Raw genomic sequence first — 22,089 nt, forward strand, 5'->3', positions numbered from 1 at the left:
AAGGAGGGGGAGAGAGAGAGACAAATAGACAGACACAAACTAGAGGTCAAGGAAGAGGAACTGAGCTTGCAATTAGGTGGCTCAGCATGCCCCAAACCAGCACTGACCATTTAGGCCAATACATTAGGAGACTGAGGGAAAGGGCAGTAAGAAAGGTAGAGAGGAGAGTGGAAAAGTTTCCTTCCCAAATAGCCTTGAGGATTTTACCTGAATCCACTGTGCTCATCACTGATTCCAATTTTCTTTTTTGAGCATCTGTCTCCTAAGAGCAGCCACATGGATAACGACTAAACTCACCAACTCATCAGCAAATCTGCTTGCTCATGTCAGTCAGTGGGAGGAAGTGGGCCACTCAAGGGACCCTGGGGAGGCTGACTATAGGGTATACTGACCTTGTCCAGGTCTTCAGGGCTCACATCTCGGTCGATGGATGAGATACTCTCCAGGCTGTTTTTGCGCCCAATACCAGCAGCAAAGGGGTTGGCAATGACACCTGGGGACATCTGGGGGAAGGGAAGGTAAAAAGTAAAGGAGGGGTATGTGAGCACCCAGCTCCGGGAAGGGAGTCTGGTTTACAACTGACCTCAAGTCAAGGTCGGTACTACTGCACAGATGTATTACTCCAAGTGTGTAAACTCTGCCTTGTGTGCCAGGTTAATTCTGATACCTTAAAATGTTCAACTCTAATAAAAAATAAAAACAAAAACTCACTGCTATAGCACTACTAGATTAACAAAACACTTTCCTCAAGACTGCTCTCTGAGGTAGGTAGGTAATCCAAATATTATTCAAAGTATTATTACTTTGCAGATCAAAGGTTTAGTGACTTGCCTAGAGTCATGAAGTAGACAAGCAGTGCCCAGAATTCAAATGTAGGTCTCTCCTGACTCCATGCCCACTTTGTACATTTAAAAACCTAATTCTGAACAGGGGCCCATGGGCCTCCCAAAACTGTATAAGGGGTCCTGACACAACCAAGGTTAGGAAGTTCAACACCTTGATTTTACAGAGGAAGAAACTGAGACCCATCTAGTTTCAGGTTATACAAAGCACACTGTGGCACAGCTGAGTCTGAGCCCTAGGGCCAGGTGCTTGTCCAAGGCCTGTCTTTCACCCCACTTACATGCAGCTCATGGGTGTGTTAGGCTACTTCTTCTATATGTGTACACAAGGAAAGAGGCTCTCTGAGGAAAGGGCTCTGGAGCCTAGACTGTCTGGCAGTGTCTTGTACATAGCAGATGCTTAGTAAGTGTTCAGTTTGAATTTGGTGATAGGAATGACCTCAACAGCAGGAAAAGAACCTCCCAGAGCTACTGAAATGCCTTCTTAGGCTGAGGGACAGCCCAAGGGAGCTGAGCCTAGCCAACGGCAAATCAACAATCAATCCCAAACTCTTCCTTTTCTGTCACTCCACATATCCAGAGTTACTAAGTCTTTCCAATACTACTCTTAACAGCATCCACTTTCATCTCCTTCTTTCCACCGAGTCCAGGCCCTCATCACCTCTCACCTCAATTATGGCAATGCCATCTGAACTGGGCTCTTGGTTTCCACTCTTTTCTCTTTTTTAATTCAGTCTCCCATAATAAACTTCCTGACCATGATAGCCCCTGCCTCAACCATCAGGGGTTCCCTCTCCTTTAAGGTAAAATACAATCTCCTCAGGGTGGCATTTAAAAGTCCTTCACAATCTGGTTCCAGTCTGCCTTTCTAGAAATTACTTTTTATTTCAGCCAAACTGGCCTATTCTAATATTACTGATCAATGGAAGCCTAACACTTGTACAAGTAAATTGGAATCTGAATCAGTAGGTGGGCAGGCACCTGGGTTATCGATTAACAGTGTGGAACACGGTGTATGTTGAGGGAGGGACACTGGACCTGTGCCTATCTTGTGAGCAAGTTGGCGGCTACTGATCGTGAGGATTTTGAGGACTGTTTGGAGGCTCAGGTCACTAAGTAAGTATCTGCTAGACGTATTCTTTCCCCTGTTTTACAGATAAAAGATGGAGGCTCCTCAAAGAGGCTAAATGACCTCGCCATGCTACTTGGTCAAGTCCTCCCTAAGACCAAGGTGTCTCCTCTTCACCCTGACACCTTTTGCCACTTTACTCTCTTAACCAACCCCCGTAGCCCCTCCAGGGGTTTTCTCCCCCATTAAAACTTAAACTCCTTGCAGGCAGGGACTTTTGCATTTATACTCATAGCATTTAACATAGCTTAGCACACAGCTTAATAAAAACCCTCCCTTCCATGTCATTGGCTGGGTGACTGACCTCAAGGGCGGCAGCAGCAACAGGGTCAAAGCCATCACAGACGAGCACTGTGAGGGTGTCTCCAACACCACGAAGTAGCTGCACTGCCTCGGTGTGTGTCAGGCCCAACAGGCTCTGCTGATTCACCTCGAGCAGCCGCATCCCCACTCGAAGGCGGCCATCTCGCCCAGCAGCACCTGCTGGGCTCACCTAGGAGACAAAAGGAAATTGAAAGAATAAGAATGGAAGTTAGAGATATCAGGAAGTTGAAGGGAAAACTCAGCAGACTGCCAAGTGTGGGTGTCAGTGGAAAAATGTTACAGCACATGGCACTGGGGGAGAGTGTCAGGCTCTGACATTAGGGAGCACAGGGCAGAAAAAATATCAATATAAGAAGGGGATCCTGGGGGTGAAAGGGGACTCTGAGAGTAGATTTGCTTGAAGGGAGAAGGGGAACCTTTCGCCAGGGTTTGGTGGCAAAGAGCAGGGTAAGAAAAACTCCCAGGATCTTGGAGATATTTGTTTTGGTGGAAGATTCCTCTAGGCTCCAGGAGTTCTCACCTTGGAGATGAAGACACCTTCATCAGTGGGATCAAATGGGTTCCCAGCATGACCTTTGGCTCCACCTCGTATGCTGATCCCCAGCTTCTCCCCAGGGGTCTTTTCAATGCAGATCTCCTAAAGGCAGTAGGGGTAAAAAATAAAAAAGAGGCCAAAGAAGCCATCCATCACCATCTGAAGGTAGCTCCTATACTACCACATTTCTCCCGTCCCAACAAAATCTCCCTTTTACCCTCAAACTCAGCCCTCTGCTTGGTTAGAGATAAATACCTTCATGCCTGGTGGGGGAGGATCCCTCCGCACCAGCAGACACAACTCAGGGGTAGGGCTGAGTAGGGCATTCACAGCTTCCTGGTGTGTAGCCCCTCGAATATCTTGCCCATTCACTGCCAGAATTCGGTCACCTACACGCAGCCCACTTCGAGCAGCCAATCCCCGAGGAAGCACCTGGCAGAAACATAATAGTAGAGGTACAGGACAGTACAGGAAGTCCAACAGGATAGGACAGGCAGATAAAACTGGATGACAGAAAACCAGGAAGGGGAAAGATACTTGCACAGGCCTAGCTGAACAGAGTATCAAATGGCATGTGCTGGCTTTTTTTGGATCTTCTTTACTCTAGCCTCAGTTTCTAGACATTGTTTCCTCAGCAATTCCACAGACATCCCTCAACCCAGACGGTATACAACCCTACTCATAGCACATATGTCTACCATTTGCAAACACTACCCTCATTGACAAGCCTGCATGGGGTTGGGTGGGGTGTTCCTCACAGGGAAGGGGGCTGAGACACAACCCCACCTCCCATAGACACAACTTGCTCCAGTGCCCCCTAGTCCCACTACCTTAGAGATGAACACACCAGGCTCCTGGATCCCAAATGGGTGGCTGGAATGGTCAGAGCCTCCAACAATACTCAGCCCCAGAGGCCCACCAGCCTTCACCAAGCAGATTTCCTGGAGATATTGAAGGGGCAATGAAGAAGGTGTGATAAGGTAGCTACGGAAGATTGTGGCTACTGGGTCACAGATGGGGAATTGTCTTTGAGAAAATAATACAAAAGATAGGTAGGGTTCATGTACCTAATACAAGCTCACATCTTTGTAGCACTTTTATAAAAACAAAATACTTGATACAGATTACTGAGTTTGAGCTTCCTCTGGAGAGGGAAGAACAAGTCAGACTTATTTTTATGAATAATCTGGCAGAGAGACTACACAATGAAATTTCCAAGGTTGTAGATGACAAATAAGTTCTTCTAAGTGAAATGTTAACCCCAGTGGAGATAAACATCAATAAAAGCTTTTGAAGTTAGGTAAAGGAGCATAAGAGTGGCAAGGAAACCTCAATTTAGTCCAGTGTAGGGTAAAGTATCTGGGGATATCATCCAAACTACTTATAGGAGGAAAAGACTCTACTCTTTGTGATAAGAGGGACCTTAGGAGCCACTGGAAACTTCTGGCATTAGAGTTGGAAAGGCTCACAGAAATCATCTAGTTCATTCTGCTCATTGTAGAGATGAAGAACCTGAAATGAGTGACTTGCTCAAGGCTTCAGAGCTAGTTAGTAGCAGTTTCAAGACTATGTCTCCCAGTCCTCAATTTGGGACTGTCTTCCCAAGACCATCCTCAGCCCAATGGACTGTTGGATCAAAAATGCTGGGTACTACAAGGAAGAGAAAGGAAACAGACATATCCTCTACCCTTCATACGCTGGGGAGTCTGCGTGCAGGTCTAACTTCTAAACCTCAAGGAAAATACAATAGGTGGGACAGAAAGATGCTGGGTATGACAAGAACACATAGAGACAGACTGAAGAATCTCAGCCCTTTTGAAAGACCAAAGCTAAGAGTGCATCCAAGTCCATAAAAATCTGAAAGGCAGGGAGAAGCAGCTCATTCGTCAAATTCCAGACATTAGGACCATGCCTCTCTGTGCATGATGGGAGGCAGATTTTGGGTCAAATAACAGGAAGACCTACATCACACACCACAGAGTAAATTTATGGAACTAATTATACTGAGTACTGGTACCAGCTGAAAACAGAGATACAAAAACTTTAAATAAATCTCTATATCACTGTGGATTATTAAACAGAGCAAGAGATGTGTGGTGACATCTTTGACATAGGTGGGGATGTAAGGACAAACATACCTTCCCCAGGCCTACAAGAGACAAAATCCTGGTCTAAGGGGTATATAATAGGGATAATCCTGAGGTTTAAAAAAAATTTTCATAGGATAGAGAGGAAGGAATAATGGACCTCCTTAGAGGGGCAGGTGAAGGGGAAACATCAGGCAGGGGGAAGTGGGAGGAAAACAAGATGTGTGTGTGGGGGAAATGAAGGTAGGTGGGGACTGGGGAACAAAGAAGGGGGAGGGTTGGGGGCTCCTCACCTCCACAGGATATGGTCCTTCTAGAGTGGTGGCCATGAGGCTAGGAAGGGGCCCAGGCTCCCCAACTGCCATGGGTGTGACAGGGCTGGGGGGTAGAGGGGAGCTGAGTGGTGGGGCAGGGGTGAGAGGGCCATCAGCCTCTCGTTCCAGCAGCAGCGTGATGGTGGGGGAGGCAGCAGTAAGCAGTGCGACTGCCTGGTCATGCCTGGCCTCTGTCATGTCTACCCCATTGATCTGGAAGAATTGCCCCCAGGAACGGAGATCAGGGACCAGAGAAGCCAGACAGCTATCCCTGACCCCCCATCCCTGTACAAGGGCCAGAACAGACAGAAGCAGCGCTGAAGAGACAGTCCCAGCTCTTACCACCCTGGTCGGCCACAGAGGCTCCAACAGACCTCCCCTCCCAACTGGGCTGGTTCAGCCCTTCAATGCAGCCACACCCCTACCCCATAATCTTGCAATCCCAAAGCAGAGAGAGATAGAGAGATTATTATAAGAGCCCATGTGCAAGTTCTGAGGAAAGAAGAGATCCCTGGGAGCTGGCCACTCACTGAGATTACTCGGTCCCCAACCTGCAATGTGCCTGCACGGTGGGCAGCCCCACCTTCAGCAATCCTTGAGATGAAGATTCCCTGGGCAAAGGATAGAACAGTTAGCTCCTGCTCTATATCCCTCACACCCCCCTTTCACACAACTGCATAATCATAAGGAACCTCAAAGGCCATCTTTCTCTTACCTTTACTTACTCAAGATTCATTCCAGCCCCTCCCTGCCTTCCCAGCGGACTAACCCGAGTAAGAGCTTTGAGGAAATCTTCTCTTTGAATCACTGTCCCAAAATACCCTGTGAGCGGGTGGGGAAGGGGGGGATCCAATGTCACTAGGGATATTCCCAGCTCCTGACTCAGGACTCAGGTTCCATGGGAATATAGGAGAAGTGACTATCCTGTTCTCAGCCTCTTCCTCTTCTCACAATTATCTACTGACCACACCCCTAACTATAACCTTCGCCTCTCACTCTCATCCCAGCCTTACATCTCATCTCCTACAACCTTGCATTTTATCTTCTCACCCCATCTCCTGCTCGGTAGGGTGTGGAGCCTTTTCCACCAGCAATGCTGAAACCAAGGCCTCTTTCACTTCGGACCAGAAAGGTAGTATGTCGTTGTCGAGGAGGGCCAGGGGGGCTGGAAGGCTCAGGCATACGAAGGCCACTCCCCCGCCTCTCACGGGGACTGTAGTCGTCCTCAGGACGCAAAGGAGTGACTGTGATCGCATTCTCTGGCTCCACCATCCGTTCCCGCCAGACTCTCATCAAGACTGCCCCACCTGCACCCCGAAGTGCCTCCACTGCCTCGTGATGTTCAGCCCCTTGTAGGGTTACACCATTCACCTGTGCAAGGAAGGACAAAAGGGAAGTCAAAGAACAGCCGCAGAAAGAATGACATACATACATTCCCCTCATCACTCGACTGAAACTTTTTAATCTTTGCATTTGCCTTCTGCTCCTAACATCCTACTGAAATTATACTTTCAAAGTAGCCCAAAGACCTCGTTTTTCCCCTTCCCTTGACACACAACAAACTGCCTCCCAGGCCAATGGTTGACCAGCTGTGAACCTAGCACTGTGTATATCATATACTTTCAAGAAAATCTCCAGTATTCAGAAGCCCACTGGCCCCAGAGAGATAGATACATTTCTCTATGTGTCAACTGATGCCTTTCTGTCCCTAGGCTTTTGTAACAATGTATAGAATAAACCTTTTACTGACTTGTATTCTCAAATATAATAGAGGGTGTTTTCTTGCCATGCACAAAAAAGAAAAAAAAAAGACTTTCCCCCAATAACAGTTAGGGAGATCAAGAAAAGACTAATAAGGAAGTTGAGCTGGGCCTTGAAGGAAATTAGGGATATATGGCAAAACTATTTCTATATGGCAGTTAAGTAGGAAAAAGGATTAGTGGCAGGGATGGGGAACCTGCAGACGTTGGGGCCACATATGGCCCCCTAAGTCCTCATCTACAGCCTTTTGACTGAATCCAAACTTCACAGAACAAATCCCCTTAATAAAAAGATTTTAATAAAACTTGGACTCAGTCAAAAGGCTGTACTTGATGACCTAGAGGGCCACTTGTGGCCTCAAGGCCACAGGTTCCCCAAACCTGTATTAGCCAGTATAGGATACCATGTTCATGCTAGATTCAGGATGTCATAGGACGCAATACAACTGTTATATAATCTATAAGTAATAATAAAGGTAAGAAGAAAAAACTACTAAAACAATATGATGCAGCTATCCATTACCAACTTTGATTTTATTCCTAGTCATTATTCTGTCTGCCAGGAACCTTAATATTTTTTGTATTTCTCAACATCATTCATTTTCTTGAGTATTATATAATAAACCAGTTTCTTCCAAACTATAACTTCTTAAGAAATTAATGATTATAATTGTTTGAAACTCTCAATTAAATTTAAATGTCTTAAATTTTTAAAACTAAAATATCCTTTCATGAAAGATCAATACATAACCATTTGAAGAGAAAATCCACTAGAGCAACTGAAACTTTTACTAGATTAAAAAAAAAAATAGGTTAAGTGGTTGAAAAACGAATCAATGACCTATTAATGGCCAAACTCAATGACTTTAGTCTTCATCCTTGATCTCTGCTTGACCTTAGCCTCTACAATAGTTTTGCCTTGGTTCTTCTAATTAACTTTCTCTGCACTGATAATTCCTTTTCTTCCTCCTTATTTTCCACCTTGCTCAAATATATATAGAGAGCTTCAGAAATGCCCTCAGCCCTCTGCTTTTCTCTCTAGAGACCAGCTTTGGCCTTTGTCACCCGCAGGAACATGACTTTGAGATGTTTATCTCCAGCCCTGACCTCATTTCTGAGCTCCACAACCGCCTATAGGCATTTCTCACTGTCTATAGGACATCTCCACTTTAATGTTCCACCAGAAGCTCAAACTCAGTGTCCAAAACTGAGCTCATGATTGTTCCCACAGGCCCCAATAGCAATTGTCAACTTGAACAAACACTTATTAATCACCCAAAGACTACAAAGAAGTATGTGCCAGGGTGATAAAAGAAAAAAAAGACAGTTGCCGTGCCCTTTTGGTGTTCACGGTCCACAAGACCTGTGCACAAATAACTAATATGAAATGATATATGTAGAAATGCATAAGAAAAGTATGAATCAAACATCCGTGTAAACTCAAAGAGAGGTATTATGGTGGCAGGGTGGGGGGAGAAGAAGGAAGAAAGAGGAGATATTTCTGAGATATTTCAAGGATAGAATCAATAGGACTCAATAAATAATTATATGTGGGGAGTAAAATCAATCTCTCTCTCCCTGGGGCTCCTGGTCAAATCAAGACAAGTATTTATTAAGCTCCTACTACATGCCAGGCACTACGCTAAATTCTGAACATCTGAGATTACCTATCTATCCCACCAGAACCTCAAAATTCAACACGTACAAAATGAAATCATCACTTTTTCCCAGAAACCTGCCCCTCCTCCCAACTCCTTTATTTCTGTTGATGGTACCATCATTCTCCCAGTTATCAAGTCTTAAAACCTCAGGCATCTTTCTTCTTTGCCTCCCCAAAACTCAGTTTAAAACTCCTATGGTTTTACTGCCTCAATTTCTTGCATCCATCATTGTCTCTGATGGTCACCCTTCTGGGCATGTGACTTCTCTGTTGATCAAAAACTTTTAATGCCTCTTGATCCCATTCAGGATAAAACACAAAACTCACTAGGCAAGCACTCATCTCCTGCAACTTCCTTTCCCACTTCAGTCTCCCTCACAAGCCTCATTTCCTAATAAATTGGACACTTTGTTCTCATCTCAGCTTTCCTTCTCCCATCTCTGCGGAGGTCTTTCTGCTTGCTTTAAAAAAAATCTCCACTTCAACCTTCCTAGTTGAAACTCTCCTTCCTTCAAGGCCCACCTCTGGTGCCACTACAACAAAATTCAAAGGCCATTCATTATATGCCTACTAAGTGGCACTTTCCTTAATAGACAGCTAGGTGGCACAATGGATAGACTGCAGGGGTGGGGAATCTTCAACCTCGTTCTAGGTACTTGGGTGTGGCCTTTTGACTGAGTCCCAAGTTTTACAGAACAAATCTATTTATTAAGGGAATTTGTTCTGTAAAGTTTGGATTCAGTCAAAGGGCTGCACTTGAAGACCCAGACAGCCACATGTGGCCTCAAGGCTGCAGGTTCCCCATCCCTGGATAGAGTGTGGGTCTGAAATTAGGAAGACCTAAGTTCAAATCCAGCTTTAAACATTTACCAGTTGCGTTACCCTGGACAAGTCACTTAACTGTCTGCATTGGTTTCCTCAACTATAAAATGTGTATAAGAGCAATAACAATGACAACCTAGGGTGGTTTTGAGCATCAAATGAGATATTTGCAAAGTATTTAGTACAATGACTAGAATATAGTAGGCACTTAATAAATGCTTATTTCCTTCCTCTCTATTATGAAGCATTTATTAAGCAATTACTTTGTGTACAGCACTGGAGATTCAAATAGAAAAGACAGTCCCTGCTCTCAAGGAGCTCACAGAAACCGACAAGTCAGATGGAAAGGTCCGACAGTCCTTGGGGTGCAGCCTCTCATTTAATATCATTCCCCCTGATAAATTCCTATCAGTTTCTGATGCTGAACCACTTGACAGCACCAAGGCTTTGGTGGCAAGAACTTTCCTTTCAGGTCTTCAGTAGCTGTGGCTGTAGCCCCTGCAGGGGCAGCTGCGCATCTGCATCTCCAGAGGTGTTATTTCCCTGAACGGTGACTGCGGACACAGGGCTGGAAGCACTGCTCTTCTTCAGGCTCCAGGGCTGTCTCCATTACGGTATGAGGGGTGAGGGGAGTCAAGGCGGCGGTGGCAGCTTGACTTGTCTGGGCCAAGCTGCCCCACCTCTCCCTCCCAGAGGGGCCCTTCAGCTGGGCCAGCTGGCACTTGTGCATTAAACCTCCCTCAATCCCATCCTAATAAAGGATTTTTCATACTCATGCTTTCTTGGTCTGGATCTCTTCTTCCCTTATCACATTTGATACTGTTTCATATTCGTTTATGTACAAGTCAGATGTCCCCATTAGGATATCACTAATTGGGGGACTGGGAGGGGGCAGGAGGGACTGTTTCAAGGTCTATCTTTTTTTATCCTCAGCACTGGGCAGTGTCTGGCACATGGTAGGTACTTATAATGTTGTTGCTAAATGGAAGCCTATGAGAAATGAAAGACAGGAAGAAAATAACAAACTTGATTTTGGATTGGTGAAAACATTGCTTCCTTTCAAACATTCTACGGTCCAATGAAACTGGCATTCATTTTTTTTCCTTTGAGCATTTTCAAAGACTGTCCCCTATGCATTCTCTCCTTACATCACTTTTTTTATTTAAAACTTTTTAAATTGTTCAATAGTATTTTTTCTAATTACATGTAAATATAAATTTTAATATTGATTTTTTAAAAATTTGAGTTCCAAATTTTCTTCCTTACTCCCTTACTTCCACCCTCCCTAAGGCATTTTCATAAGTAATTTGATATAGGCTATATGTATGCAATCACGTAAAATGTATTTCCATATTAGTAATGCTGCCTCATGCCACTCTCTAAGCATTCTAAGTTACCCTCCGAACTGAGTTCAAACACCAGTTGCTACATGAGATTGTTCCTGATCCCCTCAGCCCTCCAAAATTACCTTTAACTTTTTATTTTCTCCCATGTGCACATACTTTCTCTCCTTGGAATATAAGCTCCTTCTAGACAAGGACTGCTGGGTTTTCATCTCTTTATTTACAGTGCCTCATACACAGTAGAGACATAGAAGTTTGCTGGCTGATTTGATGGCTCCCCTAAGAATTTGGAGACTTGATTCTGAAGCCTGAGTAAAAGATCAGGGCTAGAGACATATCTAGGAGAAATCTGTGGAGCTTGTGACAAATGGAGCCACAAGAACAGACAAGGCTGCTGAGGGGAGGACCTAGGGCAAGGTCTTGAGGGACTAGAGAGCTCCAGAGTGGAGAACAGGAACAAGAGGTGCAAGTTGAACGGGCAGATTTCAACTGTGCTACAAAAATTTTCTGACAATTTGAGCTATTGAAAAGTGTAATGGGTTATCCTGGGAATTACCAGGTTCTCTCTCACTAAAGCTTTACAGGCAATGGATGACCACTTGTCAAGTTTGCAGAAGGAATTTATGGATTAGGGGGTTACTGAAATTAAAAAGTTGGGATGAGGATGAAGAAGCAGCAAAGGAGAGCCTCTTGCATCAATCACTTCCCACTTCTAGAATGTAGACAAGCATCATACCACCATATTCCTCAATAACTACAGTAGCTTTCAACTAGTCTCTACTCCTCCAATTCATCTTACAGATCACAAGAATATTAATTTTATTTAAAGTCCAATGTCATCATAATACTCCCCTGCTCCAGAATCCCAATTCCTATTGCCTATATCAAGTTGGAAGGGATCTAAGAAGCCACTCTGTTAGTCCAACCTGTACTTAAACAAAAACTACAACATGCTTGACAGGCCCAACAAGTGGTCATCCACTTTTTGCTTGTAAAACAAAGGTGAGGGGAAAACTGTTAATTCCCAAACCAGCCCATTACACTTTTCAGTAGCTCAAATTGTTGGAAAATTCTTCCAACAGAATTGAATCTGCCCCTGCAACTTTTTCTTGTTTCTTGTTCTCCACTCTAGGACCAAGCAGAACAAGACAATTCTCTTCCATATGACAGTCCTTTAGATATGCAAAAGCAGCTATAATGTACCTAAGTCTTCTCTTTTTCATGCTAGACCTCTTCCATTCTTCCCTATTAATATGGCCTAATCACATGGCTTTCCACCATCCTGGTCACCCCTCCAACTTATAAACATGCTTCCTAAAACATGGCCCTCTGAACTGAACACAGTACCCGAGATGTGGTCTAACCAGGACAAAGGACAGTGATAATATCACCTGCTTAAGTACTAGAGCAATGCCTTTCAATACGCTCATTTTTTGGCTTCCATATTACACTTGTGATACCTAGTGAGTTTATAATCTACTAAGTTTGCCCACAGATACAGCTCCTAAGAGAACAAGGATTAGAACTCACATTTTTCTGACTCCAACTCTATCACTGCATCTACTATGTGACATGACTTTTGAGCCCAAGTTCCTCACTTGTAAACTGGGAATAAAAATAGCACCTATCTCAAAAGGCAATGATTAAATGATGTATGACACATAAAGTACTTTTTTATATGTAAATGTCAGCTGTCACATTCCATAGGACAGCCAGATTTTAAAGGATGAGTTCATACCTCTTCTATGAATTCTTCCCTCACTTCTCTAGCCCAAGAGACCTACCCCCTCCTCAGACTCTTGTAATGCCTTAGTCATAACTCCCCAACCAAATCTGGAGCTCCCCAAGAGGGGGAACTACGTATTAGACGTTTTCATTTTCGGCAAAACCAAAGCATAACAAAGATGCTCAGGCAAGACTTGATGGATGAAGACACAAAGAGAAATATAACCACAGACGTATGAAGAGAGATGCAGAACTTATGTATATGAACATACAGGCATGCACCCAGTAATATGCCTATGGATAGACATGCATACTCACTCACAGTCTCACCCTTCATATATCCATTCCTCACCTCTAGCAGTTTGTCCCCTACACGAACCCCAGCCCGGGCTGCAGGACCTTCCTCTGACACTCGAGAGATGAATATGCCCTGAAGAGAAGAGAAAGAAGGTTTGGGGAATGGGGTCATCTTCTAGGAGTGAAAGAGAGAAAGTCACACTTCGGTTTATGTGTAAGTATGAGAGGGAAAGGTTTCAGTTAACCTACGCCACTGCCACATACCATGCCATCTGATCTGTTTAGGCCCTTCTATTAGCTTTATTTGAGCAGCTGAAGAGGTAGAAGGATGGGGGCATTGGAAATGTCATGAAAACAGTTTAAGCCTCTTGCCTCCTTGAAAACATGTTACAAATTTCGGTTTGTGTAAGGAACTCTTAAGGCTTTCTTTAAAATCATTCTGCAAAGTGATGTGTGAATAGTTGTGAACTAAAACTACTGCTAGAAGTAAACTCTGCCAAGGGATGGAAAGCCATGGCCTGGAGATGTTACTAATTAAGCAGTCACTGAAGAACCAAGCAACTGAAAGTCTATCTAGAATAAGGGCCCTCATCACTAAACTTTGCTGCTATTGGCAGACACGCTACCGCAGCTTTGCTCAGAGGTTTTCTGTCACCATAAGAGAGGGTATAGGAAAAACATTCTCCTGGGAATCCTAAGGGCAGTAGATTCTGAGTATCAGATGGCAAAAATAAGGCTTTCTCTTTGCTCTGAGAATGGTCAGGACTCCAGGGTAAGATAAAGGAAATAAGGCCAACATCTAGGATGCACCAAGTCAAGATTCAAGGTGAGTTTATAAAGTAAAACTTAGAAAGGTACCACATTGTATATATCATATGCATTTCTTTAGAAGTTGCTCTAAAATACAGTATCCATTCAATATGTTTTAGGTACCTTAATAAAATGTAACATTTTGGAGAAAGAGGAGACTTTGTGGCTCTAAGTGGTATGAAGATTCTGTGGTTACAAGTGGAATCTCAGCAAAGCATATATTATGCAATGAATACCACAACTAAGGTACGTACTTCCAAATGATGGCAGCTTAACTCAACCACAAGAAAAGTATCTTTAAAAAAAAAAAACCCAGCCTCAAGTTCTAGAGATGAAAATCTAAATTATTAAGTGATGGCAAAATGCTATAGGGTAGGGGGGAGGGTAAGGGTGAAAGAAGAGAATAAAGGGCTTAGCAGGAGCAGTATGGGGCAGAGAGAATAGAAGGATGAGAGAGGCAAGGGGGTGGTCAAGGGAGGAGGCATTTGGGGTCCTGCTTGCCAGCCCAAGATGGGTCACAGATAGAAGGCCCAGGCCTCCCTTACCTCGTCGTCTCCCTTGTATGGGGTGGAGCCCTTCCCCCCTGCGATGCTGATCCCCAGGCCACCTGTCTGCCGCAGGATTGTTAGTGTCAGCTGGAAGCAGAATTACAGGCAGAGGTTACACACGGCAGGGAAAGGTACTGGAAGGGAAGCAAGGTGCATGTGTGTGCATGTGTAGATATGAGCCTTGGATGGGAAATGGGGCATGTTCAGTGCATGAGCAGGACGGGTGTGAGGAAGAATTTGCATCCTGATGACATGTGACCTATATGTGTAAGTCTAGTAACAACATTCTCCCCAGGTCATGCAGCTCCCTCTCCAGACACTTGTGAACCATCCTATACTTAATGTTGTCATCTACTATCCCAACAACGGCTCCCCGGACACAGACCTTCCTCTCTATACCCACATGACTAGGCTCTCCCTCTACCCCTCCCTCCCCCGCCAAACCTCTCACCTCGGCCACCCTCTAGCAAGGGGAGTTCTGCAGATACAACAGGAGCTGAAGGAGAGGAAGTCTTAGGCCTGGGCCTCTCCACTCAACTCCTCTGGACAATGTACTAAGGCCTCCAGGTATTGGTGGGGTGGCCCAAGGGCTACCAGCACAGAGGCCAGGAGCCCCCACAGGGTCTGGGAGGCAAGGGGAGGATATGGGCAGCAGCAAGAAAGAGGGTTGAAGGAAAAGAGGAAACAGTGATTTACAAGTTAAGAATCTTCAAGCAAGGGAGATTTATTAGGGCAGAACCCAGAAGTGGTAAAGATAAAGAGAAAGGAATGGAGAGACTAGAGATGACAGTTGGAAAGTGAGTATCTCTTGGGACAGAGATCTATACAAGGAGGTTCCCTGAGCTCAAAGCAAGTAAACCTAAATAACTGTTGCAGAGCTGGTGATGCACACCTCAAATACACATATACATACAGTCCCCCCTTCTCTTATAAATGCTTACAAAACTTGCTAAAATTGTGTAGGGTTGTGGACAAAAGGCACCTTTGATATAGAATGCTCCCACTCCTAATACTCAGGCAATGCTGAAATCAACTTGTGCCCCAGCAAGTTCTTAGCTACAAGATCCATTTTCCCATCTCAGAGACTGTACTAGAGTGAACAGAGGGAAGTATATTTATTGAGGAGCTAAGGCTCATAGACCTGTGCTTATTCTTTATCCCCTAGTCTTGCTCTTCCAGATGTGCTTTGGTGATCAGTCAGACATTTTCCGATTTTCCTGGACTCTATACTTGTTAGACCAAGACATTTTCCCCTCTAATATCTCCAAAACTCATTTTCATTTACCTTCTGAAACATCTTCTCTCTCTCCAGAGCCAAGTATAATGCACAGACCACACCCAGGAAAGGAGACAAATGGGGGCCCTAAGAGTCAAATTCCCCTCAGGACCACCTCCAAATAAGGGATGAAGGAGTATTAAAACTAAGACTCAAACAGGGAAGACCAGAATGGGCCTACAGTCTAGGAACAGAACAAATCCCACAGGAGGAAAGGTTAGTTAACAGAAAGCTCAAGGAAGAGACTAAGGAAGAAGTCAAGTCTATCTCCTTTAATCTGTTGTAGTATGGGAAGCCAAATACCTACTGGAGGTTGGGGGTATGGGAACCTGGGCCGAAAGGCCAACTCTAGCAGTAAGTTCCTGAGTTATCTTGTTGGTCAGTCTTGGTAGCCATGGATGCAACAGGTTCTACATGCCAAGCTGATTACCTACTGACATTTCTCAAGGGCCTAGACACAAGCTGACCTCAGGAAGGGAAGCAGGAAAAGAGCCTAGCAGGAAAAGAGATACATATTCAGTGTGATCAGGAAAAGGGGACAAGAGGATTGGACGAAAGCTTGTCATCATCATCGAACTCAGAAAATAGCATATGTTATATTGGATAGGACAGGGCAAGGGCCCTAGCTAGAGAATAGGAATAGTCAAAATTATTCTCTTCTTTCCCACAAGAACAAAAATCAAAGGCTTTGATCAACATGTTCAGCACCAACTCTAAAAAGGAACATCCCAAAGGCAAAAAGGTCGTTTCTAATAAGGGACAAGGATAAAGGACAGGAGATTGGAGGTGGTGACCCTGAATTGATAGAATAAGGGATAATAATTCAGGGAATAGTAATGAGAAGAGGAAGAGCAATAATAATAGTAGGAATGTATAGAGATTTGGATGGGGTGGAGAAGAAAGAAGGATGATATGGTAGGACAATGATAGGACAGAGGGGCAGTGATCCTGTTTAACATTTTAGGTATCTATATTTCCAATTAGATAACTTTGAATACAGAAATGCATGCATCTCCAATTTACTGTTTATTCTGTATGTTGACCTTCTGCTTCTGAGCAGACAAAAATAATTATCAAATGTAAAAGGGGGTCTCAGAAATGCAAACATCAGAGGCAATAGGCTGACAGACTAAGAGATATGGAAAAGTTGAGGAGACAAAGAGCTTTCTCTTCTCCTCCAATCCTTAACTCTTCCAATTCACTGGTCTTCCAGTATGCTTTTTGAATTAAACAAAATAGCAAGGAGGTATGGATGTAGAATAAAGATGGGCAACACTCAGAGAAGGACGCTCAGGAATATCCCTAAGAATTAGACCCAAATGTGGGGTGACTGTTAAGGCTGGGATTCTAAGGGAAGGAGACTAGAACAGTCTGGGCGAAGGGCCTCAGAAAAGACCAGATAAATGAGAGAAATGAGATCAGCAAGACTCTAATGAAGGAGAAAGCAACCAGGAAGAGTCCATTAAAAGGGTTACTAAGGAAGCATTACTTCCTCCATACCTTTGCTTATAATATTCTCCATGCTTAAAATGCTCTCCTGATAATTAGCCCTAGGATTAAGAAGACCTGGGAGCAAACCCTGCCTCTAACACAGAAATGACTGAGTGACCTAGGGTAAAGTACCTCACCTTGTAACCCCAGGCAAGTCTCAAAAACTATCAGTGAGAGGGCAGGTAGAGAGCTGCATTGGTCAGGAGTTAGCTACAGTGATGAAAGCACAGACCTGGGTTCTCTTCCATGCCCCACTCTCCCCCCACCCCGCCCCCGGCCCAGCTCAAATTCCACCTCCTCAATTAAATTTAGTAGCATGTCCTGCACAAAGTGACAATGAATGAAGGAGGCAGTGATACCTTGTAAAAAGCCTGACCAGGTCATTAAAGCAAACCAAGCAGAATTCAAGACTAAACTCTGTAATTTCCTAGCACATACACGTTTGAAACTCAAGATTTTATTACACTACATGAAACTGTGCTTGCTTCTTAACTAGTTGATTAAGCAAATGTGGTGGTGAATTTAATTCAGGAAACATTTATTAATTGGCTAGTATGTGCAAAGTACTGTGCTAGGTACTGGGGAAGATACTAGGGTTGGATCAGTTATCTTCCTGCTCTCAGGGAGCTAAGAGACCAGTGTTGGACAATATACAAACACAAATAACTACAGCATACGATACTATGTGTTACATGCCTCATAGAGGCGGCAAAACAAAATGCTATATGAAGATACAGGAGTGCTATACTTGTGGAATCTGTTAGAGGTAGGGACTTGGTAAGGTAAGTGGTTGGATAGCAAAGGTCATGAAGACAGAGGAGTGAAACACAATGCCAAAGTTTCAAACACGGGATGCTGGGTGCACTGACAGAAGTTAAGAGGAGCATGCCTAGGGGGAAAGATGATGTCCCTGGATTTAGACATGCTGAATTTGTAGTGACAGAGGAGACATCATAAGTAATTGGAGATGAAGGTATGAAGTTCAGATGAGAGAGGTAAGGGCTGACAAAAATTTAGAAGTCATCCACAAAGAGCTGGTCATTGAAACCAGGGGAGTCAATGAGGTTACCAAGGTAGAGAGCATAGAGGAAGAAGAGGTCCAAGACCCTTCGAGAACACCACCAGCCTTAAAGGTTCAGGAAGATGAGGAGCCAATAAAGGAGACAGAGAAGGAATGGCTGAACGGGAATCGATGAAGCCAAGGGAAGAGAAAATAGCCAGGAGAAGAAAGAAGCCGACAGTATAAAATGTTGTTAAGGAAGGATGAGGAATACCGGAGAGAAGCAAAGGCTTTCATGAGGTCCCACTGTCTTCCTAAAGTAAAACACTGCCATTCCTTGGACTATGACAGTAGAATGATGCCAAATAGGTTTGAAAAAGGAATGAGCGGCCTTGGGAACTAATTTTCCAATTAGTAAAGGTCTTCAAGCAAAGTCTGAATGACCACTTATTGGCAATTTTGTGGTGAGGATTCCTGCTCAGATACAAAACAGACTACCTAAGTTTAGGTCCTAAGCTCTGAGATCCCCGCTGAAGCCTGCAATTATATAATACTTTTTCCTGGTGAAGGAAGGAGGTTATGTGGTAACAAGGAGGAGAGCTGAGGGTGTTTTATTTTTGTCACAAATGGTCAGGAGAGTGGCTATTGGGCTCAGACTATACTCTGCTCAGGCAAATTCCTGGTAGAGCCAGAGTGTTAAAACGAAAAGGAGACTCCTGCTTCAAGGAGGAAAATTTGACCCCAACACCTAGGAAAAAAAGGACTGAAGTGAATCACTCTCCCAATAGTTCAGAGGGCAAATTATGGCCTGAAAAATAGGTGAGGGAATGCTGACCCTCTCTCCCCCGAGTAGCTCCCCAATACATACACACAACAACCCAACTCTGCAACAGCTGCTGCTGGCTCTAAATTTTCAGGGAGAGAAAGAATCATTTGGAAAGGGGGGGAAAAGTACAAGGAAAGACAGATCACTGTGCATGGTAGGCTCAGAAAAAGGGCCAGCCTGCCAGAACCCCAAGTAGCAAGTTAAGCGGTGTGAGGAGTTCGGGGAGAGTGAGTGAGTGAGCCCAACAGGAGCAGTACAGACCTCTTCCTCCTCAATGCGAGCAGGCTCTATCAGCAGGTTATTGGCCTGGTCAAACGACACCCCCTGTTAGGACAGGACCAGCAAAGAGGCATGCGGATTAGTGGGGCCCAAACCAGCACCATCACCGCCACCACCACCACCACCAGACGCCCACAGTCATTTCTGGAGACGTTGCTTGGGGCCTTGTTTGTTCCAGCACCAGCTCCAGCCACGAGGCAGAAAGGAGAGGAGAGAAGGAAAACCACCAAGCTCACCCATGCCAGAGTGTAAAGTGTTGCTACCAGTATCCTAGGGCCCAAATCCCCTCCTCCACCAGAGGACTGGCTCGCCAGGCTCTTTCCTCTGTCAAACCCCATTGCGGGAGATCCAAACACAAACCCATTTCCTAGCAATAGGCCAACTGAAGGAAAGGTTAAGGTTCCCTCACCCTTATGACTGTTTTGATAACTTAGGGATTATTGATGCCAATATAAGTGGGGGGAGGGAAGAGTGCTAAGTCTAGGGATAGAGGGGCCAAGTGCAACAAACACTAATATAAAGATGTATCTCAGGCAATCCTGAGTGACCACAGCAGGGTTTTATCTATAGCCAACATTGAGTAAAAACCCCAAATAGGGATGTGTCTCTGAATAAATGACCCAACACAAGAATCTCTCTGACTAGCCCTAAGGGGTTCCCACAGATATATGTCTCTGTCATTCTCTAAAAAAGTGACAGACATGGGGACATGTCTGTCACATGATCATCTGTTAAGTGACCAAGTGGACAACACGTGTCTAGTAACCCTTCCTGCTCCCATACAGCTGACAGCTAAAATGTTAGGCATATGGTAGATACTCTAAATGTTCACTGACTAGCAAGAAGAATCAACAATCTTGCAACTCCTCCAATCCTACTCTCCTAGTTAAGAAAACAGAAGGCTTGGGGAGAAAAAGTAATTAGCTGCCAGCACCATCTTAGAGAGCTAATCTCAGAGAGGGGAGGGCAAAGGGAAAAAGCAAATTAGAGCTGGCAACAAATGGATGAGGAATAAGGATCCTCAATACAAAAGATAGTGCCATTCAGCAGTACAACTAGCCAAGGGACAACAGAGGCATCCCACTGCTGGCAGATCCCACCTGAGTTGTCCCTTTCTACCACTTAAAGATGGAAAGGCCTCCCAAGAAGAGCCCTGGTGTCTCTAGGGGAGTGAAATTCCCAACAGAGCATGGTAGAGTTTTCAGCCTTCGGGCTTTCTGCAGCATGACAGCTATTCTCCAGAGCCTTCTCTACCTTAGAAGCCCCCTGAGGGTACCCAGGCCCTTGGGGCCCTACCTTGACAGAAGGTGGGGCAGCCACTGCCCCATTCTTCTCTTCATCAGGTTCATTATCCTCTTCCTTGTTCACTTCAGCATGCTGACCCCAAGGGAGAGGCCGCTGTTCATGTGGCGCATGGGGGCCATTACTACAGCCTGTTGGGGCTAGCTCCCCATCTCCATCCCCTGACAGCCCCTGAAGCAAGGCCACCACAGCTTCAGGCCTGGGCAGCTTGGTGATTTTAAAGTGCTTCTTGTAATGGGGAGTATCTTTCCGGATCAGCCTTTGCCTTTCCCCAGGTGGGGGCCGCAGTTCCTCAGCTTCATCCTCGTCTTCACTTCGTACCAGTGTGTCCTCTGCAAAGTGCACGGTGGGCTGTAAGAAGACCAGAAATGTGAAACCTGACTTTGTGACCATGAAAGCTATACTCTCTTCCTTCTTGATCACAGGAGCCTCCCCTAACTGAAACCACTCCTGCTGAAGACATGGGGATTGGCTGAGTTGTGAAGTGATCCTCAAATGTTTCCCTCCGCTCCATAATCCCCCAAGCCCACTATCTCTTCCTTCTCTCATAAAATTTTCAGGTCTATACTTTACAATACTATACAATAAACCAGAATTTATTATTTATTTCATTATGAACCCATAATCCCCAATCCCAGCTTCTTTTATCCTCCAATTCAATGCAACAAACAAGTAAGTACATACAGTGTGCAAAATGCTGTGACAGGTACAGAGGGCAAGAGAGCACCTTTAAAGATGAAAAAGGACAAGCCTTTAATCCCAAGAAGCTTACATATAGTGGAGGAGGGAGGAGAAGATATAGAATATTCACAGATGACTATAATACAAAGTAGGAAATAAAGGTTGCAAAGCAGACTCAAAATACTCCAGGAAATTTTGAGAGAGGGAACACAGGCACTGTTCTTCCGCCTGCCACTGGCTCATCCCTTTGTTCTCATTAGAATACCAGCCCTTAGACTCTCCCATCTTCCTGTCTATTACTCCCTGTCCAGCTCTCACTTTCTCACCTACCTACCACAAATGAGATATATGAACTTGGCATTACTTAGCTACCTCAGCCCTGGGATGAGTGGCTCTTACCCCAAGGCATTTTGTAACAGCTAAGCATAGTGTTTAGCACATGGTAAGCACACTTAAAAATTTTTTATTCATCCATTTCCAGATCACAGTGTGAATTCACAGAAGAAATATTCAAAATCTTAAACGCAAGGCAACCATGCATTCCAGGAATGAAAAAAAAAAAGTCACTAGCCTAGTAGTCAAAAGGCATGGTTTTGTCCTGGTTCCCTCACTGACTAGTTGTGCAATAAAAGATAAGCCAATTCCTCTCTGAGCCTCTATTTCTTTATCTGTAAAAACTCAGTATGTCCCAAAGAGAATTCCTCATCTCCTCAAATCTGCGCTTTGTCCAAACTTCCTTAATTCTGTTGAGGGCACTTCCATCTTCTTAGTTCGCCAAATTCATCGCCTTGGAGTTATCAATGAATCTTTTCTCTCTCCTAAATCCACAGCTCCTGAATTCTCTCCACTCACACAACCACCTAATTCAGGCCCTCATCACCTCTCATCCATTCATTCAATCTTTCTCCTCTCTAATCTATGCCATACAACTGTGAAAATAATCTTAAGTACTTGGCATACATACGCACTTAAATGCTTGTTGATCAAGGCCCAGGTCTGACGAGACTTGTTTAAAAACTTGCTGTGGCTCCTCACTGA

The 22,089-nt window shown here is 44.5% G+C and overlaps 1 protein-coding gene across 18 annotated transcripts in view; it reads right to left on the reverse strand.

Annotated features, from left to right (window-relative positions):
* The window catches only part of SCRIB (scribble planar cell polarity protein), a 75,347-nt gene that overhangs the window by 28,751 nt on the left and 24,507 nt on the right, over positions 1-22,089 (reverse strand). For 15 of the 18 annotated variants that reach the window (XM_036756951.1, XM_036756944.1, XM_036756935.1 and 12 more), the window contains exons 15-26: positions 20,365-20,721; positions 19,051-19,113; positions 14,194-14,283; positions 12,894-12,971; positions 6,282-6,602; positions 5,762-5,842; positions 5,211-5,444; positions 3,661-3,771; positions 3,086-3,262; positions 2,816-2,932; positions 2,276-2,464; positions 393-503 (exon numbers count right to left, since the gene is read on the reverse strand). In XM_036756951.1, the coding sequence (XP_036612846.1) occupies positions 393-503; positions 2,276-2,464; positions 2,816-2,932; positions 3,086-3,262; positions 3,661-3,771; positions 5,211-5,444; positions 5,762-5,842; positions 6,282-6,602; positions 12,894-12,971; positions 14,194-14,283; positions 19,051-19,113; positions 20,365-20,721 (1,929 nt within the window). The remainder of the gene's footprint in view (positions 1-392; positions 504-2,275; positions 2,465-2,815; positions 2,933-3,085; positions 3,263-3,660; positions 3,772-5,210; positions 5,445-5,761; positions 5,843-6,281; positions 6,603-12,893; positions 12,972-14,193; positions 14,284-19,050; positions 19,114-20,364; positions 20,722-22,089) is intronic. The other 3 variants (XM_036756839.1, XM_036756856.1, XM_036756885.1) reach the window with 3 other exon arrangements.

Source organism: Trichosurus vulpecula, chromosome 1 (genome assembly GCF_011100635.1).
Source record: "Trichosurus vulpecula isolate mTriVul1 chromosome 1, mTriVul1.pri, whole genome shotgun sequence".
Lineage (NCBI taxonomy): Eukaryota > Metazoa > Chordata > Mammalia > Diprotodontia > Phalangeridae > Trichosurus > Trichosurus vulpecula.